The sequence below is a fragment of the Dryobates pubescens genome, chromosome 1 (genome assembly GCF_014839835.1).
Source record: "Dryobates pubescens isolate bDryPub1 chromosome 1, bDryPub1.pri, whole genome shotgun sequence".
Taxonomy (NCBI): domain Eukaryota; kingdom Metazoa; phylum Chordata; class Aves; order Piciformes; family Picidae; genus Dryobates; species Dryobates pubescens.
In genome coordinates this window covers 32,494,443-32,511,248 of record NC_071612.1, presented here as the reverse complement: position 1 = coordinate 32,511,248, position 16,806 = coordinate 32,494,443, and the positions used below count along the sequence as shown (strand labels likewise).

The following is a 16,806-nucleotide window of genomic DNA, read 5'->3' as shown; positions in this document are numbered from 1 at the left end:
AGTAGCTGCTTAGCTGTGCAAGACCATTTAAAGATTCTTGCACTCTTCTGACACAGAAGGCAAACATTCTCCCAAACAATCTGAAGAGGAGCAGTGGATTCCCCTACAATGGTTAGTTTTAAAACTCAGGTGCTGAGTCATCTCCCACAATCTACACCATCACCTAGAAAGGTTGGATCAGATGATCCTTGGGGTCCCTGCCAACCTGGCATTCTGATTTTATGAACATTCCAGAATAAGACATTTTTCTTGCTCCATGAGGTATTGCCAGCATTTAATTACAACAGACAAATCCCATTCTTTTGCACTAAGAGCTAAATTGCAGTGAAGGGCAGGAAATAACCCAAAAAGTGCATTACAAGGAATTGGTATTTACTGTGAGCAGAACTATGAACCATTATGCAACTACTTCAAAGAAGCTGATTTACACCAAACTGAAGTTGTTATTTCTTCCCAGCAGAATCAAGCCTTGCAAGAAGCTGATCCAGAAACATTCTGAAGGAAGAAGCTGGCCCATAAGATTATTATCATCTTCTGCATATCTGTAAATAGAAAGAAAGGACTTGTTACTTGGGCTGAGAGGCACCCTGTTTGCCATGTGAAATGTACAGACTCTCGGTGATTGCAACAGGGAACAGGCTTCACAGCAGAAATTCCAGGAGGAAAACAGAGGGGCCTGTGGCATCCTGCATTCTTCCCTTCATACAGCTACAAGACTCTTCCCTTTTGAGACAACTTGGAATTTATTTAAGAGCCAATTGGTACTTAAACCCCAGAAAAAAGAAATATTGTGAGCTCATAAAGGAAGGCTGAAAAAACCCACATGTTTGGATTTGAGGTTCAGCAAGCTCCAGCTCTGACAAACAGTGGAGGCAAATCCCACCACCAACCTTTGATTGCACTTGCACAGGCAATTGCTAGTAAGTGATCATCCTCAATAGGCTTTGGGGTCTTTATTTGAAATAGGTGAGGACACTGCCCTACATAAGCAAACATTTATTTAAGAGAAAACCTTCAAAAGCACTTCTCAGCACATCAAGCTTCATTAAGCTCACAACTGGTAACAGATTTAGGGTGTCATACTTGCCCCATTATCTAAGGTGGCTTGCTCCCTCCTTCATCCACACCTCAGGAAGGTCTGATTTCTTTTTCTCCCCTCCCCTCTCCTTATTGGTCTGGTACCCAGATAGAGCAGGGAGCTGATCTGGAGAGCCACAGTGCTTCTTGACCTCTACAGCTGATTCAAGAGAAGCACTGCCTCTTTGGGCAGCAACTCTATTAAATGAACCTAAGCCCACGTGCATTTTCTGCCAGTGGCTGAGCACTTGCAGCTTCTGATGCAAAATTCTTCAGCAGTGGCAAAATTGCTTAAACCCAGGAATTTATTCTAATGGCTTCTTTCAGGACAACCCTTACTGCCCCAACAGATTGTTGCATAGTAAAAGTCCGTCAAAATCTCTCTCCTGGTAAGCAAACAAGCTCTGCTAGGATATTCCTCCTTACAGACTGCAGCTGTGCACCTTAGAGCAAGAAAGGGACCATTAACGATACCCTTGTCTAAATTATTACACAATACAAGCCAAAGAGACTCAATCCAACACTTTCTGCATCAGATCTCTGTTTGGAGCTCCAGTTAGAGCCACAACAAACTCACAGGGCAGCATTTCAAGCAGGCCCTCTGCTCTCCTCCTTTGCAGGCAGCCAAGCTATTTGCAAACTCTTTCACACATTATCCTGCCTGTGAGAAATGTAGGCCAGCTTACCACAACGTGTGAAAATGCTTTTAAAAAGCCCAGCTGCTGGCCTGTTTTTCATACACAGAGTGAAAGTGCTTTTAAACACTCCCCTGACTTCCACACTGTCAATCCTCCTTTGCTTTTTTGCAAAGGGAAATTTCCCCTTTCTGTGGTGAAAACATCACACAGGCCTTCTTCCCTACCCCACCATGGAGCTGCTCTAGCACCACTCTTACACTACTCTGAGGCCCTGTGCCTGCTTTTAGGCTCTCAATATTTTGGTGATATTTTTAAATATCATTATCTATAATTATTTTATTCTTAGCTAAAAGAGATGGAAAGGAGTTATATTTGCTTTCACAAGTTTCAATCCAAATTAATTGCAATTAGGTGAATAAGCAACACTCTGCTCCCGCTAGAGCAGCAATGGAGGATTTGAAATTAGCACAAAAGATAAGCAAGGTAAAAATGAAGGAAAAAAATAACTAGAAACCACAGATGAAGACTATTTCCTTGAATAATGCTTGGATTGTAACCCATTACTAAAATCCACAAAGTTCACAGGTTTCAAATAAGAATACCACACAACACAGAGAACAGCATGAGAATTGGTTTTTCAAGTTCAAGGTTGCCTACCTGTGTCTAAGATGCTGAAGGAATTGAACCTTCTTTTGCAGCTGATCCCACTTTTGCTTCACACTCTTTGCAAGTATGATTGCAATGCCTGCAATATCGAAAGCAAAACATTCCATTTCTAATGCTTCCTCAGATCCAGTCTAGCCCTGCTCCACCTCAGCTTCAAACCATTCCCCCCATCTCCTGTCTCTAGACACCCTGATGAAAAGTCCCTCTGCAGCCCTCCTGTAGGATCCCTTTAGGTATTGGGAGACAGCTCTGAGGTCCCTGTGGAGTCTTCTCTTCTCTAGGCTGAACACCCCCAGCTCCCTCAGGCTGTCCTCACAGCAGAGGTGTTGCAGCCCTTGGATCATCTTTGTGGCCTCTGGACTCACTCCAACAGCTCTGTTGATGATGGTGAGACACTTAAAGGCACTATAGTGGATGAAAAGAGATCTGGTAACTGCTGTCCCATCACAGAACCATTTTATTTAAAGCATGGATTTCCTAACAACAAATACACTGAGTTTAATTTGCTTTTTCTGAAGGACATTTAGCAGTTTATAATGCCCTCATCTATAACCAAAGAATGTAAGTAGTACTTCGTGATAACAGCATTGACATTCCCAGTTTTGCAGCATGTAATTTCCAGGATTAATAGTTTAAATAAGCACAAACCTTTTTTTTGGTGGACCCCATGGTACAATACCAATTTTCTCAAACTTCTTTTGGCATTCTCCAAAGTATGACATCTTCCCAATGGCATAGCCTAAGACACCAGCAACTATAAAGGCAGATAACAGAACACTGTTAAGACAAGACCTTAAATCAAGGCTCTGCCAACTGGCTTCATTTTAATCACACGACCAAATTGCTGTGTCTTGTCAAAATGTAGGCTGGAGGTTAGGAAGAAGTTCTACACAGAGAAAGTGATTGCCCATTGAATATGCTGCCCAGGGAGGTGGTGGAGTCACCATCATTGGAGGTGTTTAGGAGGAGACTTGATAGGGTGCTTGGTGCCATGGTTTAGTTGGCCGGGTGGTGTTGGATGATGGGCTGGACACGATGATCTCAAAGGTCTCTTCCAACCTGGTTTATTCTATTCTATTCTATTGTGCTACAAACACGTGAAGTCACACACAGGGATTACAGGGAGGTGCTCTCTAACTGCTGATAGCCAGCTACCTATCAGGAGACACAGCCAGTGGTCCAAAGCAATGCCTACAGGAAGAGGCTATTCATATTCAGCTGGAATGATAAGATTTCAGATTTTGATGAACAGATTACAGAGAGAGCCCACAATGAAACTAATTCAATGTCAGCACTAATGTCTCTTGGCCTTGTATGCACACCATGGCCTATTTCTAATGATCAGAATTTCAACACTCTCTTCACTGGGCTGCTAGGAAGCTGGAACATCATCCTGCCATGCTATCCCACTGGGGCAGAATAAAAATTCTACTTCAACACCCTCCATTTTCTTTTAAACTTCTGCTGAGGAGGGGCCTTGAGCATAAGCCCTATGAGGAGAGGCTGAGGGAGCTGGGATTGTTTATCCTGGAAAAGAGGAGGCTCAGGGGTGACCTCATTGCTCTCTACAACTACCTGAAAGGTGGTTGTAGCCAGGAAGAGGTTGGTCTCTTCTCCCAGGCAACCAGCACCAGAACAGGGGGACACAGTCTCAAGCTGCACCAGGGGAAGTTTAGGCTTGAGGTGAGGAGAAAGTTCTTTACCGAGCAAGTAGTTCGTCATTGGAATGTGCTGCCCAGGGAGGTGGTGGAGTCACCGTCCCTGGAGGTGTTCAAGAGGGGATTGGATGTGGCACTTGGTGCCATGGTCTAGTCATGAGGTCTGTGGCGACAGGTTGGACTCGATGATCTTTGAGGTCTCTTCCAACCTTAGCGATACTGTGATACTGCAAACCAACTTAATTGCTTGCCATTTAAGAGCCCACTCACTGTGCTGTATAGTTTCTGTGGGTTGGTTTGTTTCCTTTATCAATTCATGGTCAGGAATTAGAAGGTTAAGCTAATCAAATGACTGTATGAAAAGGAACATACTGTTCTATATATTATACCATGATGAGCCCTTGATCCCATGAGCTCTGTGATCTGTTAAGCATGGCTGATCAATAAGGTTGACTGTATTTAGAAAGCAAAGCTGATACTGGATTTGAGAGGCTAGATTAAGTGAGTATAAGCTGCTTCTGAAAATGTTTACATCAAAAGAACCTTATTTTTTTAAAAACACAGCAGAAATGTGATTTCCTAAAGTGCTGTGGTAACATCTCATAAATTCAAAAAAAAAAAAGGATGAATTTGAAATGAAATTCAGAGAGGTGCATCTGAAGTCTGTGCACTGCCTGTAAACATTTTTTCCTCTCAGAATTGGGTAGAACTTACTTGCCATCTTTGGAAATGCACCAAATCTTGGGTTTGCTGAGAAAATGCCTACAACAAAATAAAACAGAAAGTTTATTCTCTTGAGGAACTCACCAGCACTCAAACCTAAGACAGTATTTTCCTTCAAGCTTTTGCATTTCTGGAGACAAAGACTGTGCAAAAACCTTGAAAGTCCACTCAGATTTAGGACCATGAGGGCACTTTCCATTCCACTAGTTCTTAGTGCATCTGTTCTGGGGCACTCCTAGAGTCAGAGGAAGAAATCTGGACTTTGCAAGGTTCAGTTCAAGATGAAAGCAGCATGGCTGCCACTGGTGACACCTGCAGCAGATGGTGGCTCATGTTTCAGTAGAAACCAGCTCTGCAAATGTAACAGTCACCTGAAATCTCTTACTCATGCTCTTTGTGCTGTGAGAAGCAGGCCTAAACTGTTCTTCAGTAGTTCTCTGTTTTGGATAAGAGGTTGGACTTGATCTCTTGAGGTCCCTTCCAACCACTAATGTACCGTGATACTGTGACTATTGATTAAATGAGTGTTCAACTGTACCACTAGTATCCAGGAGAGGAGAGATCACACATTTTGGGCTTTAAGAGGAGAATGCAGAGTGCTGAACACAAAACCCAAAATACTGTCTTTAGTTTCCCCACCAAAATCCACCTTCCCCCAGTTAACACCAATAGATGAAACCAGTATGCCTCTGAGAGGCATGTGCCCAGTAGAAGAGCCATGCCATGGAGGGCTGCACACAGCAAGATTACCATGGCACAGAGAAAAGAAGTGAACATTGGTTGCACTGCTACATGCATTCAGCAGAGGCTCAGTAGCTCCAGCTTCTTCTAGAGCCAGTGTACTGTTTGCAGCCATCAGTGGGGTGTTCAGACAGAGGAGCATTCAGTCCACGCTGTGCAAGGGCCTCTGCCCACTGGCATCTATGCAATTTCAAATGGAGTCTCCCAGGGGAGGAAAGAACAAAATAGTTGTTTGTTGCTAAACAGCCTCCCCCACAGTTGTTGACACACAGTAATGATTATTTAATTGGGCATTTGTTATTTCACAGCTGATCAGAAATATCTGAGCACAATGGAGAGAAACTGAGAGGAGTAGCCGGTGCCAGAGGCTGGCATGTTTGCTGCTGAGGCACTCCACTGCCTCTCCTGTCACTGCTTACCCTCTCCAAGTGTGTAATCCTTTGCCTTCCCTCCCTGTCTGCCTACAAACTCATAGGTCAAGGATGTACCAGGGAACCTCCATCAGCTTTTAGGGCTTCCACTCTAATCTTCCTGGTAATCTTAGCAAAAACCACAATAAAATTAATAAAAATATAGTGCTAAGAAGGAAACAGGGCAAGAGCAGATGGAACAAAACAAGGGGCTTGCAAGCACACACTGAGAAAATGCTGAGTCATTTCCATCTCCTCCATTGGCTCTCTCCCACCACCCATCTCTTACAGTCTCTGGATTCTTTTCTGCTTCAGCCCCTGGGATTGTTTTCTTCTTCTACCTGCCCTTGCTGTAGCCAGCTGCAGATGCAGGCTGAAGAGCTGTCTTATTTGCTCCTGTGGGATGCACCCATCTTAGCAGTCCTCAGAGAAGATGCTCTTTGCTCTTTACCCAAAATGCTAACTTCATCCTTACCCAGAGGAGAACCTCAAGGTGCAAGGCATAGAAAGAGATTCATCCACCACAGAAACAGAACACAAATCTCTTTTGTGTTAGCCTGCAGATTGCAAGCCATCTCTACAAAACAGCTCTCTGCCTCCTCACTTTGGCAGAATTCCTTGTCCCTCTGCACCAAAGCTGCATTCATATTGCTGTGTGGTCACTGTATAAACACTGCCAGCATTTTTCAGATGTCCCCAATTCTGATGGCCCTCTTCAGATTGTACCATGCTCTGCCCTACAAGCAGCCCCAGTGAAGACTCTACTCAAATACATGTGACCGTGGTGACAGAACCCAGGCACCAGTCTTCTTATTTGGGAATTCTCTTTCTCAGTTCGAGTTCTTTCAGGAGAGTGACTGTGGCAATGGACACAATGATCATTGTAACAACAATGGTGTTGAGTGAGAGGAATGTTGATGTTGAAAACCAGCAGACTTAAGGGAAACTTGCATTTCAGTAGTAATTCCAGATCTCAACTTCATAAATTTAGGACCATCATGTATTTTGAGGGGCAGTAGGTGCAAGCTGAAGCATAGAAGGTTCCATGCAAACATAGGTAAAAACTTCTTCACTCTGAGGGTGACAGACCCTTGGAACAGGCTGCCCAGAGAGGTTGTGGAGTCTCCTTCTCTGGAGACATTCAAAATGCATCTGGATGAGTTCCTGTGTGACCTACTCCAGGTAATCCTGCCCTGGCAGAAGGGTTGGACTTGATGATCTTTTGAGGTCGCTTCCAGCCCCTAACATTCTGTGACTGGTTTATATTTACCTTTTGAGACCAGCCCCTGGGTGACAAGCATGCTCCCAAGAGACAAAGGAAGAGCTGTAAAAATAAAAAGGAGGAGAGCATCTGGTATCTGCCAAAATTTTTTTATCTATTATTCAAATACATTATTCTTTAATACATGAAATGTTTTCTGTGTTTCTAATGTTAAACACATTACTCATCTTCCAAACACTAACTCTGTGTAGAGTTTTTATCACCTATGACATCTGCTCAGTCAGGCAGATTTAACCCTAACTCTTCAAAGCAAGGATGTGTTTACACAGCATGGTGCAGCTAATGCATGCTATGCTATAGATATTTACTAAACAAGAGCTTATACGACCTGACTATCTCCCCTCAGTGCTGCAACACTGGGAATGCCAGCAGCTCTGCTTAAATGTTTTTCAACCTTCTCTTTCTAGGAAGTGTGTCATTTAGAAACAAACTGACATGGTGCATGTAAGAGACAGTGAGTAACTAATCTTTTGGACATCCTAACACCTAAAGAATTTCACAAACCCAGGACACAATGCCTGCCTTTTTTCAAAGGCAAAAATATGGAATGAAGTAAAACATTCCCAAGGTTGTTTTAATAATGGACTTCAAGAACAGAATCAACTCTGTGATTGTTATAGCTCATATTAAACAACAACTCCCTAGGAGGAGAGGCTGAGAGACCTGGGGCTGTTGAGTCTGGAGAAGAGAAGACTAAGAGGGGATTAAATAAATGCTTATAAATATCTGAAGGCTGGGGGTCAAGAGGGAGGGGACAGGCTCTGCTCAGTTGCACCCTGTGATAGGACAAGGGGTAATGGATATAAACACAGGAGGATCCACCTCAACATGAGGAGGAACTTCTTCCCTGTGAGGGTCACAGAGCACTGGAACAGGCTGACCAGAGAGGTTGTGGAATCTCCTTCTGTGGAGACTTTCAAGACCCATTTGGATGTGTTCCTGTGTGACCTGTGCTGGATTCTATAGTCCTGCTCTGGCAGGGGGGTTGGACTCAATGATCTTCCAAGTTCCCTTCCAACCCCTAACATCCTGTGAGCCTGTGAACTCCATCACCTTTGCCTACAATGATGATGCAAATAGTCCCATTAACTATAACAACACAGTGCTCAGCTTAAAATAAGGTGACAGAGTTAGCCCACAGTAACATTCCAATGAACCATAATGTATTACAACAAAGATGATGGCATTTTGCAGCCATTTCTGCTTGAGTGCATCCAGAAGTCACGTTCAGCGTGGCAAGAACAAGTTTGCATCACTCACCTCTGTACCAGAAACTTTCACTTCTGCATTCTTCACGGATCCTTGCAATTTCTCCACTGTTTTGGATTTGGGATTTGGGACAATAGAACATTGGCTGGAAAGGATACACCAGGGTTAGCTTCTTGAATTTAATCTCACAGGAAGAAAAGAATAAATCAGTTGAGAAGATGGAGTTATTTTAAAAAAATAAATAAGCAAAACACAAGACTGTGGCAGAGTACGGAGACAGGACAGCTGACCCCAACTGGCTGCTCCATACCATATGGCATTATGCTGGCAGAAAGCAGGAGGCATCATTAATTTAATGGAAATGTTAAACATTTTTTCTGTAAAAAACACAACATCTACCAACCTACTTATTCTTAAAAGCAAAAGCAGGCTTCATGGAAGAAGCAGTGCCTTGGGAAAAAGAGCACATTAGCCTATTACAGAATTCTACCTCATTTTATGCCAGATTGAGCCATGGTTTTGTAACCAAGTGCATCTACCGGCCACAGCCACACATTTCACATTTTAGCCAATTAACATCTCAGTCCTCCTTCAAGCACTGCTCCACCACAATAAATGGTGGTGCTGCTAGGGTGAACTGTAGAGAATTGACTTCAGAGAACCGCTCCAAACGGGTTTCACAGCAAGGTCACCACAAACAGGATAAAATTCAAACAGGCAGAGTGAAAGATAAGGAAATGAGTGTCAGAGCCCTAAGTGCACCAACATGCTTTGCAACTTTCCTGCTTCCATACACACCCTGATAGAGGTTTAGCTGCTTGGGCTCAAAGTCAGCTCTAACATGGTACAGTTGTGTAACATGGAAGTAAATTGCCACAAAAGCCCATCTGAGACAAAGACAAAGAAGCTTTGCCCAAGGCCTCTGCCTCTCAGCTCAGGAGCTGTTTTTAAGCTCAGGCCCTTGCCTTAACTGCATAGTAGGATGCCTGTACCTGGCCTTTTACCATGAGATTCCCTCCTTTGCTTGCTAACTTGACCTCCTACCTTACCATCAGATTTGCCTTATTCCAATGGACTTGCCTAGCAGTCACTGAGCTGACTGCTGGCTCACCCTGCTTAATGTCACTGGAGATGCTCCTACTCCCTGAAGAACTGCCTAGCTGTCACTCACACCTCCCAAGTCACCTTTTCTTGCAGATCAACCACCTTTTGCTGCTTTCTGGCAGAGACTGGCTAGCAACAAAGTCCTGCCACACATAAATTCCATCTGGTTAATTACATGCCTCTAGCATATGGTAAAATATGAACCCCTGTGGGCTGGTGATTTCTCCAGCACAGAAGAATGCTGAGCTGCCATACAGCTGGAAGACAGCTTCTTGTGCAGTACTCTTCCCTTCTCTTCTGAAGGGAAGCAGGTACACAGCTTGATGGGGTCAGGTTATACTAGACTAGTACTCAAGACACTAGGGCTCTGCCCATTTGTAACTAGTTTAACTAGCATAGCATAAATCAGAGCCCACTATCTTAAAAGCTCCTAGACCTCTGAGTGTAGTGAATACCACAACATCCTTTCTTCATTTATAAGCTTAAGCTATCAGACTTCTGTTTTTCTCTTCAGTAAGAGTGACCAATGCAAAACCCCAGTTACTCACTGGCAACAGCATCAAAATTAAAACGAACCAACCAACCTCAAAACACCAACATCCCCCCCGCCCCCCCAAACAAACCAACAAAACAAGCCAACTTACCCATCCAGGCCATCTAGCTTGCTTTGGTGGAGATGTCTGAGGTTCCTGTGGGATGGTTTCAGAAGCCATTGTCTCTTTTCTTGTATTCTGCCTCTGATCTTGGACACCAGAAACGTGTATGGTTTATGCTAGGCTGTGTCTTTCTGCTAGGTACAAAGGTAAAAAGCCAAAGTATCAAAATGATACTGTATATGCAATGTTTACCTAGAAACAGTAATCACCGTGTTGAAAGGAGTGCATTTTTTACAGCAGTCAGCTGATTATGTACAGTTCCAGCACAATGTATCACTGCTTAGCAATACAGAGCTGTGTGAAGCCCAATTCAAACAGGAAGGGTGGTGAGTGCAGTTACATGTCGGATCATGACCTAGCACGGCACTCTCAATCACAAAGAAATGAGAACAGGTATGAACAAATAATCCCAAACCTCTCTAATTTTTATGGCATTGCATGTCAAGGATTTATTTGAGAGTTCTCCAGAATCACTGCACTACTTCTATCCTCACTGCCACGAGCTGAAGTTTTGATTCCACAGGACACACGACACAAGCCTATCACAAACCACATCTGTTTCCAACAAACACAATCCAGTTACATACTTAAAAACAAGACAAAACACAAACCCTACAATAACAGCCCACCCCCCCACCCCCAAGTCAAAACCTATTAAGAACAAATAGGTTCTGAAGAGCTTTACAATCACTGTCTTCCATGCCTGAGAACTGTACTAGTAGGGAGAAGCAAGTAGGAATCTTATTTATATAGAGACTAATTCTAATCTAAAATGCATTTTTTTTGCTGCTGCATGGTCTGGTACTTTATATATCAATACATAGGACACCTTCTGAGAATGGTGGCACTGAAAGACTGTGAAGGACTGAGCTACACAGGAAATGTGTGACAATTTAATAACCTGAACAGGTTTTGGCCTTCATACTATTACTGCACAAACCACATCCTGCACTTACTTTGCGGTCAGCTCCCCAGCTACAGGGTTCAAGCAACATATCCTTCACACAGACTGGATATTCAAACAGCAATGCTTTTTTATGTAACCAAACAGAAGCAATGCAACCTCCTCTCCCCATTGTAAGAAGACACAATTAAACATTGCATTCACACCAATCTCCACTTTATTCTCAGCTGCTCTCAAAAATGACAGTGATTACTGAGTCTCTGGTAAAAATTAAGTTTGGAAGTCCACAGGATATTTGGAGTGCCAACTGGTCCTCACTTGTCTGCCTCACCCTGGCAAACAGCGATTTAATTTTTCATCAAACTCACAGGATCACAGAATTGTCAGGGTTGGAAGGGACCTCAAGGATCATCCAGTTCCAATCCCCCTGCCATGGGCAGGGACACCTCACACTACAGCAGGTTGCTCACAGCCACATCCAGCCTGGCTGCAAAAACCTCCAGGGATAAGGCTTCCACCACCTCCCTGGGCAACCTGTACCAGTGTCTCGCCACCCTCATGGGGAGGAACTTCTTCTTAACATCTGAATCTAAATCTCCCCTCCTCTAGTTTGGATCCATTCCCTTTAGTTCACTACCTGACACCCTAAAAACTCCCTCCCCAGCCTTCCTGTAGCCCCCTTCAGATACTGGAAGGCCACAGTAAGGCGTCCTTGGAGCCTTCTCTCCAAACTGAACATCCCAACTGTCTCAGCCTGTCCTCATCGGAGAGGAGCTCCAAAAGGACATAGAAGTTAAGAAGAACGCATAAAACTTGAAAGAGGTTTACGCCAATCGAAGGCACAAAATGTTCTTATTCTTGTCGGCTTTCGTAGAAGGGAAGAGTGGCTGCAATCAGGCCCTGGGCAGACGTCCGCTCCAGCCGACGGCAGCCTCCCTCTGCCCCGGCGGCAGGGCCTGTCGCACCCAGCCCAGCGCAGCGCAGTCCCGGCCGCCCCCGGGCCAGCGCCCGGGGCGAAGGCCTGCGGCGAAGGCCTGCGGGGCAGAGGGCGAGGTGTCGAGCGCTGGTGGAGATTGCCCTTATGAACCGCCACCTGCCCGTTGGCCGGGACCGGCCGCCGAAAGCCACCCCAGCCCCAGCCTTCCTCCCGCCGTGACGCCGGGGAAATCCGGCCCCACGGAGCTCGGCCCCTCGGGGACGGAAAGGAACGGACCCGCGCTCACTGGGGCTGCGGCACTGAAGATAGCTGGCGACGGACCGACTCCCTGGGCAGCGCTCACCTCGCACCGGACCAGTGGAGGAAGGGGAAGAGGACGGCCCGGGACGGCACCGCCCGGGCCTGCCTATCCGCGGCGCGCCCGCACCGCCCAGCCCCGGAAGGCCGTGAGGAGCGGGACCCGGCTGCACAGCTGCTACGGTCAGGCGGGCATCGGCTCTGCTGCACGCCCGGCTCTGCCTGCGGCCGCCGAGCTCTACCGCCATCTCCTGGCCGTTGGCAGCAAGAACAGACGAGGAGCGGCCAGCCCGCGGCCCAGCGGGGCCCAGCGGAGCCCCGCGCATCTCGCCCGTCCCGCCTGAGGCCGGGAGCTCCAGGGCAGGTTGCTGAGGGACCCCGAGATTAACGGTCTCGTCCAGGTCTCCTCATCCCCTGGTATCTGTGACCGAATTAGCAGTTCAAGCTTCCTCATGAGCTGCTTCCAGAGAAGAGCAGTGGACACACTGCTAAGATTCCTTCTGAGTATTCCTATTTCCCTAAAGAACTTAAAAAACAATCCTGCAAGGAAATATTATCCTGGCATCTCAGCTGGGGGAAGGGTCTTTCCTCTAAGAATACTGGGAAAAAAATAATTATTCTACTTTCTTTGGAAGGAGAAATACAATGTCCTTCATTAACAATAATCATTCTGAAACTAAGCTTGCAAAGCTGAGTTTTATTTTGTATTTTACCTTTAATAAAAGCTGGTTGGGTTTATGTTTTCTTTACAGTGAGACGTAATAGTTTTTAGTAGAGCATCCTAAGTGGCAGTAGGGCACTTCAGTGCTTATAATGAAATGTATAGTTTGTGAGATCAGTGTTACACTTCCTCTTATCATATGACCTTCATATCTCTATTTCATATTGAACTTGACATGTCATTGCTGATTTTCTCGAGTCCAAAAAGGCTTTCAGCTTCCAGAAGCCTTGGCTGCCTGAAGCCCCTTTCCCCAGAGTATTCTCTCATTCTTGCCAGCTAAACCAGACTATTTGGCTTTGCTGCTACAAAACTTACTTTTCACACAGAGGTTTGGCAAGAGTGATGTCCTAAAACAGCTCTTGTATCACCTGTGATCTAAGAGGTGTCTCTGAAATCATATGTAAAAACTCTTTCATAGATACTGGCTATGTGCTGCTTTGGAAAACACAATACATGAGATGGAGCAGGTCCAGAGGAGGGCCACGAAAATGATCAAGGGGTTGGAGCACCTCGGCTACGAGGACAGGCTGAGGGAGCTGGGGGTGTTCAGCCTGGAGAAGACTCTGGGGGGACCTTATAGCAGCCTTCCAGTGCCTGAAGAGGGCTACAAGAAGAATGGAAAGAGACTGTTTACAAAAGCCTGCAGTGATAGGACAAGGGGAAATGGCTTCAAACTGGAGAAGAGCAGATTTAGATTGTATGTTAGGAACAGGTTCTTTACTACAAGGGTAGTGGAACACTGGAACAGGTTACCCAGGGAGGTGGTTGGGGCCCCTTCCCTACAGATATTCAAGGTGAAGCTCAACAGGGCTCTGGGCAACCTGATCTAGTTGAGGATGCCCCTGCTGACTGCAGCGGGGCTTGGACTGGATGACCTTCAGAGGTCCCTTCCATCCCAGACCATTCTGTGTTTCTATGAAAATGCCCCCTAATAATCAATATTTTTCTAGCTAGTTCTGCTTAAGCTGCCATAAAATGAAAGAGCGCTGGAACGACCATTTCCTCATAGGGCATATGCGTGCCCAGGGCTGCTTGTACTCTTGCACCTTCCTGTGCAAAAGTGCCTATTAAAAATCAGGTTAGACTTCTTTTCAACTTGAAAGGTAAAGCTGGTTATCACAGTTGAGTGTGTTCTCAAACACTCTTTGATTTTAAGATTTACCTTCAGGACGATAAAAAACAAGAGAAGTTGATCGACAAAACCAATAAATGTTACTGCTTCAGAATAATGACCACAAACCAAAAGAGAGGCTCCCAGAACAAAGCCAACCTCACACATCAAAGAAAAAAACAACAAACAAAGATACCAAAAATAAAATAGAGTTGAGTCCTCTACTGAGGAATTTTCTACTGTTTGAGTAGAAAGAGGTCAAGGAGCTGAGATTTCACAAACTCAGGGAAGGTTTACAGGCTCTTGTCTGAAGAACATTTAGGAAAGCTCTGCAGGGTTGCCAAGATCCTGAGTTTCCCCACATTTACCAAAGGCAAAGCCTTCCCAGTGTGCATAAGAAACATTCCAGGTATGCTTACAGCCATGTGGCAGGAGGGGACACTAAGCCCAGTTTTGATAAACATGGTTTCTTTCTTCATTAAAAAATCACCAAGACTGTTCATTGCTTAAAAATCCCCTGATAAACACAGACCTGAAGTAACAGCAGCACAATGTGGTTACAAAAATGTATCAATGATAATGATTTAAAAAAACAACAACATTTAGAGCTTGGAAAGCTGCATAAGAATTACACTGCAGCTGTTCTTGTGCTAATGGCAGTAGGAGTTAAGGGTGAATGAAAAGACATCAAGAGTCACAGCAGGAAACAGTCAACATACTTCTGAGTAAAACATTAAACTGTCCTCTCCACCAACAAGAAATTCTGTGACAGTTGTCTATGTCCTGGGTGAATTTTGGATATACTTATTTCTCTTTTACACTTGGTCTGGCCTATCTTTAAGTAGAAATTAAGGACTGACAATTATCAGATGTTTGAACTTTAAGATTTACACTTCTCAGTGTGAAGAAGGCTTTAAAATGATCACAGAGTTTTCTCTTCTCATGGGCTGCACAGCTCTATGTGTAAATTCTTTCCTCCTGTAAAGACCTGAAAACACTAGCTGTTTTCAACAGGGTGACTGTGGAATCATAGAATGGTTTGGGTTGGAAGGGTCCTCCAAAGATCATCCAGTCCAACCCCCTCTGCAGTCAGCAGGGACATGGTCTGTTAGATCAGGATGCCCAGAGCCCTGTCAAGCCTCACTTTGAGTATCTGTAGGGATGGGTCCCCAAACAGCTCCCTGGGCAACTTGTTCCAGTGTTCCACTACCCTCATGGTGCAGAACTTGTTCCTAAGATCCAATCTAGAGCTGCTCTTGTCTAGTTTGAAGCCATTGCCCCTCGTCCTGTCACTGCAGGCTTTTGTAAGTAGTCTCTCTCAATCCTTCTTGTAGCCCATTTCAGGCACTTGAAGGTCACTATTAGGTCTCCCTGGAGCCTTCTCTTCTCCAGATTGAACACTCCCAGCTCCCTCAGCCTGTCCTCATAGCAGAGGTGCTCCAACTCTCTGATCATTTTTGTGGTAGGTGCTTAGATCCAGGAACCAGACTTGATTGTACCTGTCAGTTCTAACACACACTGAAATTAATCAAAGCCTATTATAAGAAGTACGTTGCTGGGGCAATATTCTTGTCTCACGTCTCACGGAACATTTTACTGGAAAAGGTCTTTAGCAAACCACAATGTTAATTAGTCCTGTGATATAGGGCTAATTTACAAGAGAGGAGGTTACACTTCAGCCCAGGTTTAACAAATGAACAGTATTTATAGCCAACATACTGTGACCTTGAGAAAAGGAGAAATAAATTAATGTGGAGTACGAATATGCAAAGAGAGTTTTGCATAACAGGTGTAAAGGGGATGATAAAGCTTTGCACTGTTGTGCAAACAGGACAGGCACCTAATGACCCTCAAGTCTTCATTTTTCCATTGGGACTGTGACCAGTGCCTAACTACAAACTCCACTACCCCAGTCTTTTTCCAGTTACTTTCTTAATCCCAATTTGTGTTCAGACTTCAATGCTTTTCCTCTCTCCTTCTCTGGCAGATTCTTCTGCTGCTTAATTGTGCCCATTGAGGCACATCTTTACTGGGCAGTGTGTAAGGACAACTTCTCTCAGTTTTCTGACAGTTCTTTTAAATTCCATGTGTTTATTTCATGGTTTGAACAACAAAAAAACCCATTTCTTTTTACAGTCACTAGCTTTAGAGAGGTTTATCCCTGTCAATACTAACAGAATCGTGGGGCTGTAATTTATTTTGTGTTAAACTCATCTCTATCTCTCTCTCTCTCTCTCTATCTAATGTCTGCCTTAGGTTAAGAATATATTCAGTCTGGAGAAGAGAAGGCTCCAAGGAGACCTTATTGTGGCCTTCCAGTATCCGAAGGGGGCTACAAGAAAGATAGGGAGAGACTTTTTAGGGTGTCAGGGAGTGATAGGACTGGGGGGGATGGAGCAAAACTAGAAGTGGGTAGACTCAGATTGGATGTTAGGAAGAAGTTCTTCCCCAGGAGGGTGGTGAGAGACTGGCACAGGTTGCCCAGGGAGGTGGTGGAAGCCTCATCCCTGGAGGTTTTGAAGGCCAGGCTGCATGTGGCTGTGAGCAACCTGCTGCAGTGTGGAGGTGTCCTTGCCCATGGCAGGGGGGTTGGAACTGGATGATCCCTGAGGTCCCTTCCAGCCCTGACAACTCTGTGATTAAATACTACTCTAAAATTAAGACATTCTTTT

General features: G+C 44.9%; 1 protein-coding gene across 3 annotated transcripts; it reads right to left on the bottom strand.

Annotated features, from left to right (window-relative positions):
• Positions 1–243: 243 nt before the first annotated feature.
• On the bottom strand, positions 244–12,398 carry OCIAD2 (OCIA domain containing 2). 3 transcript variants are annotated; one of them, XM_054164450.1, is made up of 8 exons: positions 12,282–12,398; positions 10,153–10,298; positions 8,456–8,549; positions 7,184–7,237; positions 4,754–4,801; positions 3,030–3,135; positions 2,373–2,460; positions 244–542 (listed from the first exon to the last, which is right to left on the bottom strand). In XM_054164450.1, the coding sequence occupies exons 2-7, from the start codon at positions 10,219–10,221 to the stop codon at positions 2,379–2,381; spliced, it is 453 nt and encodes a 150-aa protein (XP_054020425.1). In that variant the 5' UTR covers positions 10,222–10,298; positions 12,282–12,398; the 3' UTR covers positions 244–542; positions 2,373–2,378. The 3 variants fall into 3 exon arrangements, with proteins under 3 accessions (XP_054020425.1, XP_054020350.1, XP_054020487.1); XM_054164375.1 differs by having other exon boundaries at positions 10,153–10,295; XM_054164512.1 differs by having other exon boundaries at positions 10,153–10,295; positions 12,349–12,392.
• Between the last annotated feature and the right edge of the window lie 4,408 nt (positions 12,399–16,806).

What these genes read in the sequence shown, in the direction of transcription:
- OCIAD2 (XM_054164450.1), bottom strand. Translation starts at nt 10,221, where the DNA reads ATGGCTTCTGAAACCATCCCACAGGAACCTCAGACATCTCCACCAAAG. An exon ending in TGAAAGTTTCTGGTACAGAG is followed by an intron (nt 7,238 to 8,455) that starts GTGAGTGATGCA and finishes TTATTTTTACAG; the next exon opens with CTCTTCCTTTGTCTCTTGGG. An exon ending in TGCATTTCCAAAGATGGCAA is followed by an intron (nt 3,136 to 4,753) that starts GTAAGTTCTACC and finishes CTGCCTTTATAG; the next exon opens with TTGCTGGTGTCTTAGGCTAT.